General features: G+C 35.6%; 1 protein-coding gene across 2 annotated transcripts; it reads right to left on the bottom strand.

Annotated features, from left to right (window-relative positions):
• Positions 1-1,560: 1,560 nt before the first annotated feature.
• Positions 1,561-21,513, bottom strand: LOC128234651 (uncharacterized). 2 transcript variants are annotated; one of them, XM_052949019.1, is made up of 10 exons: positions 21,445-21,513; positions 20,340-20,493; positions 13,396-13,986; positions 12,185-12,331; positions 11,267-11,990; positions 9,483-9,619; positions 9,079-9,196; positions 7,325-7,391; positions 5,039-5,159; positions 1,561-2,314 (listed from the first exon to the last, which is right to left on the bottom strand). In XM_052949019.1, the coding sequence occupies exons 2-10, from the start codon at positions 20,424-20,426 to the stop codon at positions 2,222-2,224; spliced, it is 2,085 nt and encodes a 694-aa protein (XP_052804979.1). In that variant the 5' UTR covers positions 20,427-20,493; positions 21,445-21,513; the 3' UTR covers positions 1,561-2,221. The 2 variants fall into 2 exon arrangements, with proteins under 2 accessions (XP_052804979.1, XP_052804978.1); XM_052949018.1 differs by having other exon boundaries at positions 21,384-21,499.
• Positions 21,514-22,280: the final 767 nt, after the last annotated feature.

Here is a 22,280-nt window from a genome sequence, read left to right as displayed (position 1 = left end):
CACTAAGGCTCATCTTAAGACCACTGATCTCAGAACAAAACACCTACCATCCGCATTAAGTCTCATTCAGTGCCAAACATCACCCAAAACATGCTCATTTAGAGACAAACCAACACTTAAGCAGCAACAGTGGCTTAGAAGCCCAACAATGGATGTAACTTTGGTCAATTCAGTGAAAATTATATCTCTATAATCATGGTATCTATCTTTCTTCATATGTGACTAACACACCTCAATAAACACTTCCAGCAGTATGTTTGTAACACCATGGTATACCATTTTGACACATTGTCACTCCAACCCAGTTGCAAAAAGATTTAAAAAAAGGTATTGTATATTAAAGATACTCTATTACTCCCAAAAAAGATTTACCACAATTAATTTGATTGTCTTAATTTACCAAAAAGGATGAATAAATGTCGTAAACAATGGTTCTTATGAAGGATAACGAGTTTAATTTGAAAGAAATGTGCAGAAAACACAATATTTCTACCTTATGAAATTATAGATCACAGTAAATCTTTAAGCATTCACCAATCATTTAATATGTTTTGCATTTTCAGCTCTTAAATACACTGTTACAATCTTGTTGTCAGTAATAAGTATTTTCCATAAATGCATTATGAAGTAAGTTGTTAAAGGTTTATCACTCAAAGTTTATGTTTGTAATACATATGTATTCATTGATTTTGAAGAAGAGTGTCACTTTAATAATGCTTTTTCACATTCTATGAAATTATAACTTGAAACAAACCCATTTTCAGGAATTGGTATTTTGAATCCATATTTCAGAGGTAATCAACCTAACTAACCTACATGTTTTGAAATACAATTCCAATCAAGTTTATATCACAAAAGTTTAACGACATATTAACCCATGGTTATGGCAACATAAATATCAATTAAGCTAAAAGCAAACCTTAACATTCAGTTCATTTTGTGAGTTTACGTAAATTAGAAGACAGATCAGGGAACTAAAAATAGAGACAACAGCTATTTTTAACAGTTTAATCAATGCATAGTCACCTCTGTGACTGTTGTTATTATTATTATTATTATCATATAGTTTCAAAGTTCATTGGCACACAGCAAACAGCATGCTGTGTCGTAGTCATTATTTAATATCTTATTGTATTCAAAACACCAAATCTCTACAAAATAGATGATTTTTGCAATCAACTCTCATATTAATATATACTAGTATATATATATTTTGTTGTGAACTCAGACCAATGCATTCCAGCAACTTTCAACTCAACATGAGGGCTCTAAGAAAGTGACAGTCAGAAATTTCAAGTTAGTACATAATTTGCACTGGAATTATATATTAACAATTATGTAGCATTAACAACTTTTACTTTCAGAACCATTTTCTAAATCTCTTTTCCAAAATCCAAGGCAGGCTTCTTACTAAAATTAACAGTGATAAATATATCATACTTTTAAATAGTAATACTTTTATATAATAAACATTGCGAGCTAAAACAGCAAATAAATAATTAATTTTAATTTGTGCCAGTATTTGTGCCAGTTAAAATTGATATTTAAGACAAAGAAAGGCAAATGAAAGACTTTATTTGACAATGTATACTATTAAACTATGTGTTGAACAAGTAGTTTAGTATTTGTTTAAAAATTGATCACATTTTTTCTTGCATTTATGCTGTATGAACGCAGTGGGTCACACTAGCAATTTACATAATGCATGTAAGGTGAATGAAAATATATAACATTGATAATCATTGTTGGTTCTACAGTGCATATCAAATATACTCAGAAGTAAATCAATTAAAGGAGAATGTATATGTTTCAAATTATTCCTACATATACGCTCCAGTATGCTTATAAATGTATATCAGAGGTTTTAACAGGAGATAATTCTCAATCCTGAAAAAAGGGTCTGTTTCGGTATGAGGGATTCATGCCTAAAGCAGTAAAAAGGGGCTTAGAAATTGTTTCCAATGTCATATATTCATTTCAAGATATTTCCCACTGTTTTGATGCAAAAATGTCAAAGCAAAATAAAATCTTAAAACTGTGCTATAGTTTGAAGTTCAAACTCTGAATCCTATTTTCAGTATAAATCCTGAATTTAATGACCTTCAAAGCAAGCATGATATGCTAACTGACCACAGTTTCTGTTGCACCATAACACTTAACACGAGCGACCTTGACATAGTTAAAATTATCAATGTTTGTTTATGTCTATATTCTACTCTGGTCACGGTTTAACACATTTCTGTATTAGTCCGTCAAGATACGTCAGCTGATCGATACGCTTCGAGATATGACGCATCCATTGTGTGTGCGGGACCTGAAATATAAACGTGTGTATTTACTACAATCATGCAATATTAAATAACAATTTAACTGTCCAGTTAAAACAAGAACAAAGACATATCCATTTCTGTGAATTGGAATTAAAAAATATAGGAAGAGCTGTCAATGAGACAGAGTGCTCGACTATTCCGCCGCTTTTCGGTGTATGGATTGAAAAGTTTTGGCGAAACATGCATGGATCACTGTTAGATTAGATTTCAATGCAATACATGATGTACTGAGAAATTTACATAAATTAAATGGAAAATATTTGAGGTGGTACGCAAACTTTAACGTAAATTCTAAGTTGAAAAAGGGGCATAATTTTGTCAAAATGCTTGATAGAGTTACCTCCTCCTGGGTACAGGTTGGGGATATGATGGTGAACAAACGTGCAAAGTTTTAAAGCCAGATGTCAATGGACTTTGAACATATTTGAGGTGGTACGCAAACTTTAACATAAATTCTAAGTGGAAAAAGGGGCATAATTTTGTCAAAATGTTTGATAGAGTTACCTCCTCCTGTGTACAGACTGGGGGGGCATGATGGTGAACAAGCGTGCAAAGTCTCAAAGCCAGATGTCAATGGACTTTGAAAATATTTGAGGTGGTACGCAAAATTTAAAGTAAATTATAAGTCGAAAAAGGGGCTTAATTTTGTCAAAATGCTTGATATAGTTATCTCCTCCTGTGTACAGGCTTGGGGCATAATGGTGAACAAGTGTGCAAAGTTTCAAAGCCAGATGTTAATAGACTTTGAAAATATTTGAGGTGGTACGCAAAATTTAACGTAAATTTTAAGTAGAAAAAGGGGAATAATTTTGTAAAAATGCTTGATAGAGTTACAGCCTCCTGTGTACAGGTTGGGGGCATGATGGTGAACAAGTGTGCAAAGTTTCAAAGCCATATGTCAACGGACTTTGAAAATATTTGAGGTGGTTAAAAAACTCTTACAAAAACTTTAACATAAGTAGTTACGCCGACGCCAACGCTCGGGTGACTAGGATAGATCTCCTTATTCTTCGCATGGTCGAGCTAAAAAACTGATACTAGGGCATACTGCATAGCCAGAAACGAGACACCAAGGTAATCCATCAAAACCACATGATACATTGGTAACTCACATCAACACTCTTTGGTTCTTGTTTTTTCAATAAATTACAAAAGCAGGAGTTTTGACCCATCATGTTCATGTGTTCTAAATTTCATTTGAATATATCTTGAACTGTTTTTCACTTATGGCCATGGTTGAAATTGTTTTGCACAAACAAAGCTGAAAACATCAAGGCCCTCAATAACAATTGAGCTAAAAATGTTGTTTTACGGTATATAAAATATCTTATGCTTTTAATTACTACCAAAAAGTTCTTTTTTGGTTAACTTTTAAAGCTGCACTCTCACAGATTGAACTTTTTGACACCTTTTTTTTTGTCTTGAAATGAGCCAATTTATTAGAAAATGCATATAAGACTGCCGACAAAAAATAAGATTGCAGATTTTTATATTTAAGTTCAAAAAATTATGTTTTAAGCATTTTTCTTAAGCAGTTAGTAACGCGATCAGCCATAAATCATTAATTTTCGAACAGAAATATGAATATCCTGCTATCTGATCTTTTGTCAGCAGTCTTTTATAACTGGTTTGCAGATATGTATGCAAAATTTGCTCATTCCAAGACAAAAAAGTTGTAAAAATGGTAAATCTGTGAGAGTGCTGCATTAAGAAGATGAAACATGTCTGTAAAATGTCTCATCATATGGAAGATTACCAAGGAATATATATCTATAGACAATTGTCACTCATGTCTGTTTTGTATGCCTATTTATTCATCAATAAACTGACTCAGCATTACAAAATGTCACATTCTTTCTTTTGAATTTCAATTTGTCCAGAACGAAACAAAAGAAAAAATGAATTCAATTGAGATATAATAGGCAATGGAGACCTGACCTTTAAAGTGACTATTAACAGGGAACTTAAGAGCGGACATCTCATCAAATATTTCAGGAGTAGACAGAAATTTGCATTCAAAATTACTTCTTTATTCTTCCAGTGCAGTTCTACCATTACCTCAGTACAAAGACATTAAAAGATGTTTGTTATTCCAAATGTGAAATAAATGGTTTTGCATAACTCCCAGTTTAAATGTTGCATTAGTTTTATTTCTCCAACTAGACAATTTAATATAAAATAAGGACTACATTTTATTTATTCTAAACAGGGAAATGCAAACTACATATTTATATAAAAGCCTGTAATTTGTATAAGGCGTTAAAAGGTAATATGTTTGTTTTCAGTTTCATGCCCCTCCAAATGAATAGGTTAAGTAGATTTTTTTTATTAGGCAAATTGTTTCTTGAGATTTTTCTGTAAACAAAAACTATAAATCATTAATGCTAAAGAACCTCTACAGAATCACTAAGAAGTGTTCTAAGCAATGACCTGTATTTGATGATGTTAAACATGTATACCAAACATCATTTAAATCTGTCAATCTTTCAACAGTGACAACCATATCTTAGGCACATTCTTAGTTGGAAAGGGGCCATAACTCTATTACGAATAAGTCGTTATCAACCAATGTTGAACATTCCTGTATTTCGTGGTGTTAAACATGTGTAGGAAAAAAAACTTAAATCTATAAACCCTCTCATGAGTTATTGTCCAGATACAATATTGTTGGCAACTTTTTAAATAAAGAATACTAGTATGTTTCTTACGAAGACAGTATGTGGGTTCTCTGCTAACAGTTGCTGGGTTGATATTTCCATGTCCCTACAGGGAACCAGTGTGTCCCCTCCCTTCAGAAACTCCCGGAAGTCTTGAACTTTGATCCAAACCCTGCAATTTACATACATGTATATATAGTAATCATATTGATTCATTTGAAATACATAGTCCTGTTAACTCAAAAATCCATTTTCTCTAACATGTCCGAGAGTAAAAGAAATGATTTAAAACAGATTTGAAAATGTATCTACACATCATATCCGATACTGGAAATTTCTTTGCTTTGGAATAATTTTATAACTAATAATTATACAATAACACATTTTTATAAAATATTTTACTTTCTGTCAAAACTTTTCAGCCTTAATCAGTAGATAAAAAACATACTATAGAAAGGAGGTGACTTCAACATCAAACATGTTTCTGTCTATGTTATACAGATACTTATGAACATAAATGTATCATGGATAAAAATTGATAAAATGGCCAATAAAAATAAAAATTGTGTAATAAAAACATAATAATATGCAATCATAGCAAGTTATGACAAATATGTGAATGTATTGAATATCATATAAAAGTTAGTTTACATGTATACTAGTTTGTTTAAGCCCAATTGTGACAAAATCTGATAGCTTACAATCAATCTTGAGTAGGTTTCCTGGGTAGAAATATTCTCACTGTCTATCGTTGCTGAGTACACATACAAAATGCCAAATGGCGACAAGTCGAGCATGTTGAAAGAGTCTGTGAAAATGTCCAAATGAATTTCCGTGCAATTGCAACACAGAATAACATGGAGTTGACAAATACATGAAACCTGCAACAATTTGCATAGTCATGGGGAAAGTCTTTTGAAAATCCTATAATGCTTGTTAATAACACTGCCTAGACAAGGCTCAATTCAGACAAGTCCTCATTATTGTGACCCTTCACTACAAGTTTTTTTAAAAGCCTAAAATGCATGGTCAAGACACAGCCTTGACAAGGATCATTTCAACCTTTGAACTCTAAGTGTGACCTTGACCCTTTAAGGTACAGACCTAGGTCTTTAACACGACACACCATCTAGACATGGTGAACCTTCATAATAATTTGTTTAAAAATCCCATGATGCATGGTCAAGAAACAGTGCGAACAAATCTCAGTCTGGATGAATGCACATAATTATGTACGAACACACACACATACATGTAACAACCATTGTGACAGCTACATACATGTCTGGCTTACATGAATTGAGCGCAACAAAAATGGTAAAATTCATTACATGCAAAATTCTTCAGTGCTGAGAGAACAACTCTGTAATTTCCCCTTAATCATGCTTGGATAAACCCAAGATAACATTCCCTGAGAGTAATCAATTCAAAGACCATGGCTTTGAAGTAAATTAAATTAAAAGCTTTACAGAATGAAACAGTTTTGATTAGATTTATTATTTTTTTTATTAAACAACGTCCTATCAACATGCTTGAGGCAACTGGTCATATAATTGAAGCAGGGAAGTATATAAACATCAGTAATCTAGGTCCTTTAGGAGATGAGGCAGGAACAATCTGCCCTGGTAAATCAATGACAACAGTCACAATACCATTCCTATAATTATTTAATTCCGTACAGTAAAAGTACAATTAAAGTCTGAACAGAAAGCTTTTAGAATGGGAATAATTTAATAACATGTAGTCTGTGTACTTTAACTTTCGGACACACCTTTCCAAAGTGAGAGACAGAGTGCTTTATAATAGGCAGAAAAATGGCACATTGTGTCCCTGGCTGTCATGAATTTGAACATATATTTCACAGGAAATGACAGGAACTATGCTTCATGGAAGTAAATATGACATGCCGGTTTAAAATGCAGAATAAATTTGTATAAATGTGCACCCATAACGACAGTGTAATGCTACCCAAAAATGACAGGGTGCCGCACCTATCATTAACTCTTTAACTGAAACAATAATTGAAGAGTCTTATAAAATATTATAACCTTGAAGGTCAGAGATAAATAGGTCACCAGCATAACAACCCAGGAACAGGAACTCTTAGACAATAACCTAATAAGAAAAAATCCTTGCATCAGATTAAAAAGGATAAAATTGCCTAACTACGGTAATCACACCAATGTGCTCAAACACAGGCACAGCAAATTATTTCATTTAATTATAAGAGGTGAGTCAAGGAAAGCCTTAATCAACCAACTTTATAATACCGTAGCTATCAGCTTTTGTCACAATCTAGCTATTTAAAAAGAAATACGCAATAACTAATCTACATACTTTGTTGTTCCGGCCGAGCTTGACAGCTTGTGAGCCTTCCCGTTGGAATCCACTTTTATCTCAAAGTCTGAAGACAAAAAGTTAGTTTGTTAAACATTTGCTCTTTACACAGGGGTTCTAACAGCTTATAATTGTCGATCCTGAAAAACAGTCAGAGGGATTAGAAGGGATTTATGTCCAAAGCAGCATTACGGCTTAGAACCCTTTTGGAGATTGTTTTTTAATGTCATTTACATTAATTTCAAATGACAGGCAAAAACAATTTTACAACTGTACAATATTATGGAAATATAAGCTCTCAAGCATGACTTCATGATTCGTATCGAACTAAAGAACCCTCATTTACAAAAGCCAGATACACATACATGCCATATATCTGAGAGGCTTCCCTGGGGATTTTGGTCTTAATTCCAGGAGATTTTGATATTGCACCAGGGGATTTTTACGCAACCTTGAGCTAGTTTAAAAAAAATAAAATATGTTTTTTAATTCCAGGGGATATGGATCCCCCGGTGGGGGCCCAGAGGATGGGTCGGAGTCCCCCCCCCCCGGGGGATCATGGCATGTATGGATATAGTTTTCTTTCAAAAAGGTCTTGAGAAGGGATAGGAAAAAAGATTCTTTAATGTTACAATGAGGATATTAAATGAATCGTCTTTCAAAACCTAATGTTGTTTATTATAAAACTAGTTTACTTAAATTTAACAAGCCTTGGTGATTTATTTATCAATTTTCATAAAGGACTTAAATAAATTTCATATTAAACGACCATTAATGTAATTTTTTGATTTCATACATGTGAAATTTATGAGTTATAAGTGCTATAAAACCAAAAACAATGCTATACAATGAGATACACTAAGCTGTTTGTAAGAATTAAAAATTATCTAGAACAGTGGAAACTCACTAAACCGGACAAGGTTCGGACTGGGCAAAATTTCCGGTTTAGTGAGGATTCCGGTTTAGTGAGGATTTGATGTGCGGAGTAAGTTTACTCAAAATACTGAGTTAACCTTTAGAGGCTTTTGTCCTCTAGGGACAGTTCAATTCTCCGACGTTTAGACGGAGGTTGAGACATGATTAAAGCTCTTGCAAAAGTGATAAGCATAATTAAACATTTCTGCGTTTTTATAATCATCTTTTTTCCTTTTGAAATAAAACAACTCACGTAATTTAATGCTTGTTTATTATGTTTGATAGTTTAATTAACGCACCGGTTCTAATTTGATTCAATCATAGAAGTCTTTAGCTAAAACAACCCTCAAAAATGATCACTAAATAACCGTTTCTAGTTCTTTATTTTCTGCAACAAGCAAATTAATGTTTTAATCAATTTTCTTTTCACAAGTTTGATTATCGTTTGATTATCGCACGACAGTCAATCCACAGCGCAATCATCATTATCGATTATCGAGTTTACACAACATCACAGGTGTAATATTTAACGACGTACCGGCTGTCAAAACAAAGTGACATGCGATTCACGAATTCCTAATACACAAAATTATTTTGACATGTTTGAACAAATAAACGTCCGTTTTGGGAGGTAAAATTACGTTGACAACTAACAAATTTTCTCAATTTTTTGTTCGGTATCCGGAATTCCGGGGTTCCAGTTTTGTAGGGATTTTTTACATTGAAAATAGAAGGGGAAAACCGGGACTCTGAAAAAAGTCCAGTATCCCGAGGTTCCGTTTTTGTGAAGATCCGGTTTAGTGAGTTTCCACTGTATATTCTTTTCAATATGGCCATACCTACAACATGGCCGTACTTGGAGACGACATGTTTATTCACACAGGTATCCATAGGGGCCAGAAGGCTGAGGGTGGCACCAACCGCGGATGACATTCCATATAACGGCATGCCACTTACCTACAAGGCACAATGTATATACAATTTTCATTAAATTTGCAAATAAGTTGCATTGGGAAATCTATTTTCTTTTTAATTTACTTTTAATATCATAATCCCAAAGATGAAAAGGATAAACATTATACATTAAGTTGCCATACCTTTTTAGATTAAACAAATCTTTACCTTGCTTCAAAGGACAAAAGCATGCACAATAGAACATCATATTTATAAACGTTCAATTGTTAATAAGACACAATATTGATTCTCTTATTACAGTTATGCCTGAACACTTTCACAATCTGACCTTCTCCTGTAGTTGAGTTCTCCACGTGTTGAAGTCATCATGCACAGGAAAGGAGCTGACCCCCATCTGCACGTGCAGCACACCGAGCAGGTACAGCAGCGAAGTCTTCACATTCTGGACCTTAGTGGCGGGGGCATCTGCAGGGTGCAAACTTAGAATCAATTTACTACACATTTTATCAACACAGTTTTGTTTTTTTAAATTATTTCTGCATGTGCTGTCTAGACATGAGGCTTTTCACTCTATTATATATGAACACAGTGACTTCTTCTGTGCAATTTACTGCCTTCTAAAGGCTGTTTCCCCATGAGATTTTGTTTTTACATTATGTTAGTGATTAAAAAAAGCAATGAATTTCTTGAAACAGGATAAAGTATGCATGAAAAGGTGAAACTATGTATATAAAATTGCCAATATATTTGCTATTTTGTTCTGATTTTGTCTTTTAACCACTCAACTTTTTTCCCTATTTTGCAGGTGGTAAAAATATTTTCAAAAATAATCACTGAAACAATATGCTGTGATAGCGCTGGTGTTGTTTCTATTGCTTTATGAAAATAGTCTCCATCATATTTGGAAAGTATGAGTTGTCTGGCACAAATGGAGACTTTGGCTTACCAAAATAAACTCAATGATTGCTGTGATGCCTTGAATGGTGTGATTTTTCCATCGATCATACATTGCATATCCTGTGTTATAAATTGCTTCAGTTTTATTTACTTCATTTATGTCATGGTAAAGGGGACTGCAGTGTTGTTAACTCACATTTAAAACCCAGCAAGAGTAGAATTGCCAGACAAAATGCCTTAGACTTTCATTATATACCAAAACAACTATGATACATCTAAAACTAAAAGCAACTAGATGCCGACTGTCGCAAAATACACCCATCCTTTTTTTAGGACACCAAGTTTGGTGATAAGCCATTGCATATGAAACCAAATTTATAGTGCACACACTGTACTCTGGAGTGATTGAGATGACACAGCTGTTTATCGAACCTGACCAAGGTATTCTGTCCATACCCATTTTGATCCAATTTGGTTTCTAAAGTAATTGATTGGAAGACAGATTCTCAGTTATTTCCATAATAAGGGCAATAACTCTCCGTTAACAGGAGCGGACAAATTAAGGTAATTTTCATTATAAAAGGGAGATAACTCTCAAGTGACTTCAGCAATACATGTATGGCTGGTTATCAATCTTGTCCGATATCTTATGCCGGCTCATACACATTCTGACGATATCTGGTTATTGATGCTTATAAAGTTATTGATCGGACAACATACTGGATGCCCCCAGTACACTGCAGGTGAAACTATAATTCTATGAAAAGGTGAATGATAAGGTTCCAACTAACTTTAAACATAGTAGCAAACAAAACCTTTTGCTCTCATATTTTAAAACACCAACAATTTATAATAATACATGTGAAATATATGTCTCTTTGTGGCTTAAAAATTGTATTCCAACTTTTAAAGGCGCACAATATAGGTTGATAACTCTACTCATAACTCATTTGACCTTAATGAGAAAAACAAAAAGAATTTGATAAGTATTGATAAAAATAATTAACCTTTATAAATGATTGTTTTTAATTATTAGCTAAGTGACAAAAAAAAAACATGTTAAAAAAGCGTCAAAACATCACTGATATCTGTACCTAAACCATATACATTTTTTATTTTGATCGCTTTAGACAACAAAATAATGCCTTAAAATAAAAAATATGCATCAACCTGTATTGTGTGCCTTTAAATACATGTAGTCAATATACTAGGTACCTTTCAATTCCTCGAACAGACTGTTATAGAACTTAGGTTGGAGCACTTTAGATATCATCTCTTCATCCGCCCGATCTAAACTAACCAATGAAGTGACCATATTTAGCCACTTGCTTGGCTTGGAAGTTTCTAGCTCTGTTAGGTCCATCACAAATTCTGAGGCTAGAACACCAAAGTCTGACGCTAGATTCAACTTGCCTATGTAAAACACTAAGTCATGTTTTTGATTAAATGTTAATTCTTCATCAAACAAAGACGACTTGATTTTTTTGCTTACAATATTCGTTATAGCACTATGTCGCCAGCCCAAGAATGAGCAAGACTTAAGAATAGGAATCAGTATCGACAATAAATTATTATCCTTTTCATATGAAGCTTTAATCTCCAAATTTTGTGATAAAGATGACAGCAAAGCTTTGTCATGTATCTTTAATGAAGCACACGCGTAAAACATATTCTTAATCTGTGTTAGGGATAAATCCATATCCTGTGATGCAATTTTTTGCTTTAAAGCCGATACCAATATCTTATTTTTCTTCGGACTTTTGGCTTGCATATACAGCAGTTGGTACAGGCTAGTAGTAGAGAACTCTGAGAGGTTTTTAAGCGCGATGTCATCCAGTAATGGGCCCAGGTGTGGGTGCGAATGGATCCGGAACATGGTGTCTATGAGGTCATTGGCACCTGCATTCTCCACAAGCTCCAAAAGACGCTCTGTTGCTACCTAAAGAAAAAAAATGCTGTTACAATTTATTTATTCATGGTACCTCACATGAAGACACTTCAAGGAAGAGAGTCGATCTTGGATACTTTGAGGTCTTCTGAAAAAGCAACAGCCTTCTTTCTTGACCCAAAACAGTTTTACTAGGTTAAATGTTCACCATTGGGCTGGTGTTTTTCTTTCACTGCATGACATACCTTGTTAAGATTCTGTCTGATGTCAGTTTTCTGTCCACTCTTAAGACAGTCAATTATGGAGACAGTGTAGTTGATATTTGACACTCGCAGTCGAAAAATGGCCTCGTTCAGAATCATTTCACCAAACAGGGTTTCATCTAGGTCACTCTAAAAAAGACAGGTGAGTTGGAATTATAACATATTTATTTTTAGGTATTCAACTCACAAATACGTGATTTTGGATGCCTCCAACTCATGACCTCATATTACTTTGAAATCATTTGCAACTGTTTTGTGTGCAGAAAAATGAAATGTAAATGAATATACAACACCTGCTATTACAAACTAGAAATGTGTCCATAGGACACGGATGCCCCCACTTCGGTTTTTTTGTCACAGAAAATAAGCCATAATGATTTTTGAAGTATTTTTGGCAAAAAAGGGCCGTAACTCCTAAATGACTAAAGCGATTTCCATGACTATCGAACTTGATCAAGATATTATGGTCAAAAACATGTGTTTAAAGTTTGGTGAGGATTGGACAAACAGTTTTCAAGAATTAGATCGGAAACAATCTTCGGGACGTATTTTTCAAGTCTTTTTTTGCAAATAAAGGGCCGTAACTCCTAAATGACAAAAGCGATTTCCATGGCTATCGAACTTGATCAAGATATTATGGTCACAATCATGTATGTAAAGTTTGGTGAGGATTGGACACATACTTTTCAAGAATTAGATTGGAAACATATATTTTTGAAGTATTTTTGGCAAAAAAGGGCCGTAACTCCTAAATGACTAAAGCGATTTCCATGACTATCGAACTTGATCAAGATATTATGGTCACAAACATGTGTTTAAAGTTTGGTGAGGATTGGACAAACGGTTTTCAAGAATTAGATCGGAAACAATCTTCGGGACGTACGTACGTACGTACGTACGTACGGACAGACGTACGTACGGACAAGGGCAACCCTATATGCCGCCACTTTGTGGGGGCATAAAAAATGTTATGACCTGAAGGGTGAAAAATATGTCATTTTATGTAAAATTGCAGTTGAATTCAAGAGCACATACACATTTCAGTATTAAACGATTTGCAATTGGGATAAATATTAACAGTATGGTATGACAAACTATGATTGCCAGAACATTTAGCTGATTCTGATTGGTGATGTGTTTAAATCCATATAATTATCTTTATTAATCATTCATCCTATTCAAATTTCATTTACCTGAAGGACAATCTCTGACAGTTTGGACAACAGCGCATCAGATAACAGACTAACACCGTTAATATCAACAAAATCTGCGAGGGTCTCAAAGGAGCTATCCTTGACAAGTTCTTGAGCTGAAGTAAGATTAAGAATACGGACAAGTGCTGAATGGGCCAGGAGGACTTTCTCTCCTGAGGAGATATCTGATGCCAACAACAATGTTTGTAGCTGATAGAATCCAGCCTCTGGAGTGGACACAGATACTATTGAGGACACATACTTGCTGTAACCTTTAGGCTTCTTTACAGAAATATTGTTTGTTTTACTTTCTTCTGTTTTCAAATCTTCTACAGCAACATCGTGCACTGTCTCTTCTATATCATGTTCTGGTTCATGTTTTGCCTCAGCCGTTTCAATAGGCTCATCCTGAGTTTTAGGCAAGTCTTCATTATCACTGATGGTTTCAACCTTTTCCTCCTTGCCTCCAAATAGGTCAGACACCTCAAAAGATGCATTGTTTTTAGACTTTGCAGAATTACTCATGAACAGGCTGAGCTGAAAAGGACCTCCTGGAATATGTTTATCAGTCCACCTTGCTGGCTTTGAGCCCTGAAAGAGAAGCAAAATTATTTAGTCAGCAGTGGTCGAAATTAGCACAGGCCAACAAGCCCTCCACTAGTAAAATGCCACAATTATCAGGCTTGTTTGTATGCTCAATTTTATATATATGTGTATATATTTGTATTTCTTGTTAAGATGTTAATGCAACGCACTAGTGTAAGAATTCAGGTTTGTTTATACATAACAGGAAAGAATCCATGATTGAGTGTTGAAATTTTAGAAAAAAATCATGACTTAGAAAAATATACCCAATGTACACACACTATGAAACTTAACAACTACACATAAAAGAACAACCCACCTTTTACCAAAACCAATTTCAATTTATAAATTAATGAAACAGATGTTTGCTGTTTGTTTCTCCACTAACAGTGTATGCTCTGTGTTGCTTGCTTAACTCTCACCCTACTGAACACAGTGCTGGTAGCCTTGGCAGGGCCTTCCCCTGGCCATTTTAGCGCCCCGGTATTAGGGTTATATTGTTTTGTTACCTAACTGACTTTACAAATGTAACATTGGTAATTGTTTATTTTTGCAGTTCATTCATCAAACTGTCAAGTCAGTGCCTGACAGCTGGTGGCATTCATAGTACTGTCAAGTCAATGCCTGCCAGCTGGTGGCATTCATAGTACTGTTACGTCAGTGACTACCAACTGTCGGGCAATGTCAGTGCCGACAGCCAGTAGCATTCATAATACTTACAAGCCAGTGCCACATCAGTGCCTGACAGCCGGTGGCATTCATAATACTGTCACGTCGGTGCCCGACAGCCGGTGGCATTCATAAAACTGTCACGTCGGTGCCCGACAGCCGGTGGCATTCATAAAACTGTCACGTCGGTGCCCGACAGCCGGTGGCATTCATAATACTGTCACGTCGGTGCCCGACAGCCGGTGGCATTCATAGTACTGTCACGTCAGTGCCCGACAGCCGGTGGCATTCATAGTACTGTCACGTCAGTGCCCGACAGCCGGTGGCATTCATAATACTGTCACGTCGGTGCCCGACAGCCGGTGGCATTCATAATACTGTCACGTCGGTGCCCGACAGCCGGTGGCATTCATAATACTGTCACGTCGGTGCCCGACAGCCGGTGGCATTCATAATACTGTCACGTCGGTGCCCGACAGCCGGTGGCATTCATAAGGCCAAAAAAAAAAATATGTGTGTTTCAGGTTACATGATCAAAAAAAATAGGGACGGTAGGCAGGCTTTTTTTTTTTTTTTTTTTTTTTATACCATCACATATTTGGTATCTTTGACAACTACTATATGATGCCATTAAAGATGCCATTTTTTGATGTTTTGAATATTTTATAACATTATAATAATTTAATTGGTGCACTTTCAGGACCATACATGTACAATATTTAAATGAAGACCCATACAACCAATTACAGCAAACCAAAGGAAACAAGATGCTGCACATGTTTATGTTTGTCAGTTTCTGTTAGGACGTCTGTGGAAACACCAAATTAGTACTATTATCCTGTCATTTTTCTTGCTAAAAGATCAATATTAAAAACAAACAACTTGTATTTTTATTTCTTTGTTTCTTTATTACTATCAATAAACCAACACTGTGAAATCAGAAAGGCTTATTTTATCCATTAACCCTTGACTCCATGTATGCTACATTTAAAAAAAAATGCATTGTATTCTAATTTTGATCACTCTTGCAAATATTATCGAAAACTGAGCATTTGCTCCTGAGGAGCAAATGCTCCATTTCCCATATTATTAAATACAAAACATTCATAATAATTAATTGGAATTTTATGAAAAAATAAAATGCCAATTATGAATGTTTTGTATTGTGTTTTTAATGTTAAATATTATTATTAAAGGATTAAATGTCGAGTCAGTAAAATATACATTTAGCTTTCATGCAGCTTTGTCAAAGATATAATTATACCCCCCAAAACAAAGTTTTGGGGGGGTATACTGGAATCGGGTTGTCCGTCTGTCCGTCTGTCTGTCTGTCCGTCCGTTTTTTTTTTGTCCGGGATTCATCTTTGTCGTTATTGAACAAATCTTTTTCAAACTTTCAAATATTAATGACCATGATGTAAACCTGTGCCTCCGTGGATTTGGTCAGAGTCGCATGATCCTGAGTGGAGTTGTGGCCCCTTAATGAGTTAAATTGGGCAAAATTAGCTTTGTCCAGGATTCTTCTTTGAAGCTATTGAGCAAATCTTTTTCAAACTTTCAAATATTAATGGCCATGATGTAAACCTTTGCCTCCATGAATTTGGTGGGAGTCACATGATCCTGAGTGGAGTTGTGGCCCCTTAATGAGTTAAATTGGGTAAAATTAGTTTTGTTCGTCCTACTCCTTCGTCATTTTTAAATGAATCTTTTTCAAACTTTTAGCCATGGTGAGAACATTTGCCCCTGTGATTGTGGTTGGAATCACATGATCATGTCTCCAATTATGGCCCCTGAATAAGTTAAAATAGGCAAAAATTATACAGCTTTGTCTAGCCTAATCCTTGTTCATTTTTTCTCATTTTTTCTATAAATCTTTTTCAAACTTTCAGATGTCAATGACCATGATATGAACTGTTGAATATGTGATTTGGTGCACCTGTATTAATCAGAATGTTTGCATGGCCTTAAAAAGACCTTTAATTGATTTTGTCCTTAAAAAGACCATCAAAAGTCCTGAAGTTAGGTGCATACAGGCCTTAAATTTGTTACAATATTCGCTTTGGTGGCCTACTCCTTTGTCATTTTTCAATATATTTTTCTTTCAGCTATCCATGCCCATGATGTGAACCTTTGTATATGTGATTTTGTGCACCTGTATTATTTCCTTGGTACTCATGTGTGGGGGGGAGGTGGTGGGGGTGGGTAAACAGAAATTGGGTTGGCAGACTGTCAAATTCACCCGTCCACCTTCATTTTGGAATATCCTGTCAGGAGTCATGACCCCTTTATGGTGAAAATGAGAGAAACAGGTTTGTTATCTCCCCTGAGGTGGGTGGGAGTGGGGTAATATTCGCTTTGGTGGCCTACTCCTTTGTCATTTTTCATCATGACCCCTTTATGGTGAATATGAGAGAAACAGGTTTGTTATCTCCCCTGAGGTGGGTGGGAGTGGGGTAATATTCGCTTTGGTGGCCTACTCCTTTGTCATTTTTCAATATATTTTTCTCAAACTTTCAGATATCCATGACCATTATGTGAACCTTTGTATATGTGATTTTTTACACCTGTATTATTTCCTTGGTACTCATGTGGCTGCTGCAGTGCCATGGCAGTCCCTGATTCAGTAATAGGTATTCTAAATAAACTAAATAAATGTATTGCCTTGTGCTTTCTAATGATACCATAACTAAGGCCAGGGCAAACAACCTAGACAGGGAAGGGTTGGGGGGTATTCGTTAGCCTTTGGCTTACAGTTCTAGTTAGCCCTAACTCCAGTTACTTGATAAGGCTGTGCACAGTATTTCACACTTCACAATTCCAACACATGTATATGTTATTAATTCAAACAAAAAGGGTATGTGTTGCTTTCATACATTTAAAAAACAATGCAGCTTTCTGCAAAATAAATGGAAACTCAAAGAAATATACATTGTCAAACTAGGGCCATAACTTTCCTCATAGAAATTTGTCTACCTACTCTTTACTCCAGCCAACATATTAGAAGCCTTATCAAATGGGGTTTAATCCTATTTATTTGATTTCTGTTAATCTTTTTGACACTTTTTGAACTCTTAGAATGCTGCATTTATAGCAATATTACAAATTGCGACAAAACCGAAAGCAAGTCTATTTTTAGCGCGTAAACGTCATTACGAAATTTGCATATCACGTGACTTTCCGACAACATAAAATTCTATGATTTGCATATTTAAAACTAACACGATAATTACGCAACAACAAGGCTGTTGAGCTAAATATTAAAATTGTTTGCTAATAAGAGACATAACAGTTAAAGGATGTCATTGTTTATCCGTGAAAGCAATAAAATTCTGCAATAATTAGCGAGGTGTTGACTGGGCCGTGACTGCTTGCCCTAATTATCGGATTAATTTTTGTTGTCGCACCAGCAGATGCGCTTGATTTATGACAGTGACAGAATCGATTATCATGCAGGCCGCATGGTCACCACTTACGTCATTTTAAGAAAATATTTTAGAAAAAAATCGTTGTCGCCATAAATTCGCCAAATTTGAAAAGTTGTTGCCACTTTTGCGATTTTGTCGCAAATGGCGACAATGGCGATCGCCAGCGGGAACGTCAGTTAACTCCGCTTATAACCATATTGACATACCTCAAAATTATCATCGTTATATCGGAATTATTATCATTAAAAGCGAAACATTTAATTTTATATTTGAGTCACTAGCAGAGATAAAATACACACTCTGAATTTCAAACAGATTGCATACAGATGAGACGCTGAGTTAATCGGCAGATGCCATTATCTGTCGCCTGCTTACTCCTACTCAGTGCGCTCAGACGCTCTATCGATTTTTCCGGGATGAATAAAATACACGTTTAAAGCGTCTGACGACATTGAGGAATATTTGGGTAGGATAAAAAAATTACGGTCGGCGGGCGCGGAACAGACACGGCCGGGTAACCGGAAACACACAATTTTTTTTTTACGCCTAATACTGTCACGTCGGTGCCCGACAGCCGGTGGCATTCATAAAACTGTCACGTCGGTGCCCGACAGCCGGTGGCATTCATAAAACCAGGGCTCTCGCGAGGGGGCGACTTGGGCGAAGTGGTCGCCTTAAATTCCCAGACTTCGCCCATTTGTATCATCAAAGCGACATTCACTTCGCCGAAAATTTTAGCACATTGTAAATCTGTCAATCAGCGAGTATTTGGCCAATGTCCCATTAGTCAAAACATCACAATAATTAAGTCATTCGTACAAATTGGTAATCTCCTAATCCGATAATTGGGCCGTGTCATCCAATTACCAAAACATCGTCAGAAGGCGGAGCTATTGAAGGCTAACCAATAAGAATGTACATTGAGAAGACCCTGATCAAATGATATAAGTTCGTTAAAAAGAGATAGAAAAGGCGACATAATTATGAAAAATCGAGTCAAGCATTAATGAAGTTAAAAAGTAATTAATATATATGTATTGAACAAACAATGCAAGACATTTAAACATTGTTGCTTTTGAAGCAGACGGTCATATAGCCATCTCGGCAAGTAGGCTAAGAAAATCAATAACATGACGTATCACCAAATATTTGATTGGTTTTAGTGAAATGTCCATGATAAAAATTGATTTGTAAACACAAAAAATATTTTTTTTGCTTTATGTAATGTTTACTTACAGTGATTTTCTCCTGTCACAGTTACGATGTCAAAAAAAATCGGCGAGATCGCCATTTTGTCAAAACAATTTTCCGATTTAATTTTTCAACCTCCCATTATGTATTGGTAATTTTTTTTATCAAGGACACTGATTTAAATGTCTTTTTTTTTTAAATGTCAGTATATTTAAAATTATTTAGCAAGAGACAAGTAAATAACAGCATAGCTGAATGTGACATTCGTAGCCTATCCCGAATGTACCAAAACAACATTCGTTCCCCTACTATATTGACAGTTCATTTATAAGGTCATTTTGATAATTTTGAAACCTTAGCTGTCTTTTTTTGTTTGTTTCATTTTAGATGCTTTTTTGAGATAAACTATGTGACATTGATGAATACACTTTTGCTGAGCCAAAAATGATACATTATGTAATGAACATTTTATATAGTTATAGCAATCAATTTTAATGTGAATATAAACTTAGGTGAGTGGTATGGCATAGTTTTTGTATCAGGTGTTACGAAAAGTATCACTTCTCCCTAAAGTCTTCCCATTTCTCCCTAAATTGGCTGAAGGGAGAAGTCACTTCTCCCAAAATTTCCAGCCTAGTGAGAGCCCTGAAAACTGTCACGTCGGTGCCCGACAGCCGGTGGCATTCATAGTACTGTCACGTCGGTGCCCGACAGCCGGTGGCATTCATAAAACTGTCACGTCAGTGCCCGACAGCCGGTGGCATTCATAAAACTGTCACGTCGGTGCCCGACAGCCGGTGGCATTCATAAAACTGTCACGTCGGTGCCCGACAGCCGGTGGCATTCATAATACCGTCACGTCAGTGCCCAACAGTCGTTGGCATTCATAATACTGTCACGTCAGTGCCCGACAGGAAATTAGAAATCTTTGCTATCAATCACGGACCTATAAATTTACACGGGTTTATAGGTCCGTGTATCAATGCAGTTGCATGGGTACATACTTTTTCTTATAAACTTAATTTAATGGCTTGTCTTAATGTACGTTGATATTAAATATATCAGGTAGATTACCTGGGAAACCTGTGAGGCTAGCTTAGTAGTCGTGGCCACAGCACGAACCAGTCCAGCAAACTGTCTACGGCGAAGAAGCATGGCCATCTTGTAAGGGTAACGACTGACACAGTGACTGCAATATGTAATCTGCTGCAGGGTCACTTCATGTCATCTGTAATGGGGAATAACAAATTAAGTTTGCAAGTAAACTAAAAACAAGAACACCAAAAGCTTGAGAGATCTGAAGTAATTTACAAGAATGATAATTTAGTCGGTTTGCACTTAATGTCCTTATCATAACAAAGGCTGACTACTACAGGCTTCAATACTGTCCCAGGATCACAAGGACAACCACATTCAGGGAGGGACTAGCCACAATAATGCGCATATAGTGAACTTTTTTTAACATTTGGATATTCATTTTGTTCCCTAAACGCCACAAGTCGACTGATTCATACCAATGTAAAATATATTCTTCCAACAGTAACTCCACAATATTTAACACTGCATTATTAAATAAAAATACAAAAGTTACACATAAATATTTTTAGCAAATACTTTTCTCTTATTACACTTTTAAGTGTTTTATGAAACACAAATTCTGATCAATCTGTCATCGGAGCATCGCCATTATTAACTATCTTGCCCGTTATCTATCAGCTCAATATACTTAGTGCTGGGATCTGGCATTCTTGTCTAGGAAAACAACATGTGAGATATGGACACATAGAGTCGCCAAAAAAAATCGTCAAAGACTCAGAAGCGGCTGTTTATATGAACTAGGGAGGGACACCATAATGCATTTTGGAATGACTAAGTCTGCTTGACTGAGCATGACAACTTGTCAAAGCCCTTGTCCTTGGGTAAGTGGAATTTCCGCAACCAAAACTAAATCAGGCCAAGGCTTCTTATCCTTTCGACGATTTTAAAACACCGCCTGTCGACGGGAATCTTAAAAAAAATGTTATGCCGGTGTTGTGCAGCCTGGGCTGAGAAACGCTCTGAAAAAAATCACAGTTCAGCAAGCATGACAAAAGGGAAGAACAAATAGTATTCGATTACCGGGGGAACAGTTTTAAAAGCTTAAGTGCATTGATTTATCGAAATACAAATAATAACCAACATTTCCACCAAAGGTCAAACGTGCCCGCTAGGATGTTTTGTTTCGGGTGATAATGACGAAGTCACCGTCATTTAGTCAAAACGTCTCATGGGTACCCAGACATTTCGAACCCTTTCCATTTCGACCCTGTCTCAAAGTTCTCATAGTGTGTTCGGGCCTTCGGCCGTTGTACATCTATAAAAGAGATTTTCACCCGGGGCATTTTAAACCATTAATTATTACATGAGGCGGAAATTCGGAAAATAGCTTTAATATTGAGCTAATGTTTCTTGTTAACACATACTCAAAGATGTTTGTATCTTGTAAGACATTTTAAAAATAATTCAATGCCAGTAAACTTTATATCTACAAAGTTTTTTATTTCGATTGATCTGAGACCAATAACAAAATGAAATCCTACTCCCAGGCTTGATGCATTTTAGACAAATATCAAAAATACATAAACAGCATATTTCATATGTTGAAACTGGGAATATATTTTTTTATTTGTCAAATGTTGACATGAGTATCTATCGATTGTGTAGGAAAGGGAACAATATATATTCAACACAGTGGCTTAACACGACATTGACGACTTGAGAAAACTTATATATTACATATTATATGACTTACGTATGTCCCTGATTGATATTTTGTTAATTGTCTCAAATTTTATGTAAACCTGTTTATAAAAAATGTTGTGTTGATTGTTTCATTGTATTTACATTCATGGAATAAAATATTATTGAAAGCTATATGTCCTTGACGCGTTGCGAGCCGACGCACGCCGACTTCTTGCAAAAGCTTTTAAAACACACGTCCAACGCCCGCAATATATCATCGACACCCCAACACTC

Source organism: Mya arenaria, chromosome 5 (assembly GCF_026914265.1).
Source record: "Mya arenaria isolate MELC-2E11 chromosome 5, ASM2691426v1".
NCBI lineage: Eukaryota > Metazoa > Mollusca > Bivalvia > Myida > Myidae > Mya > Mya arenaria.
This window is presented reverse-complemented; position numbering and strand designations above follow the sequence as displayed.

Coding starts and splice junctions, on each gene's coding strand:
- LOC128234651 (XM_052949019.1), bottom strand. CDS start 20,426: ATGGCCATGCTTCTTCGCCGTAGACAGTTTGCTGGACTGGTTCGTGCT. Junction 11,991..12,184: donor TCAGACAGAATCTTAACAAG/GTATGTCATGCA, acceptor TTTTTTCTTTAG/GTAGCAACAGAGCGTCTTTT. Junction 9,620..11,266: donor TCTGTTCGAGGAATTGAAAG/GTACCTAGTATA, acceptor TGCACCCTGCAG/ATGCCCCCGCCACTAAGGTC.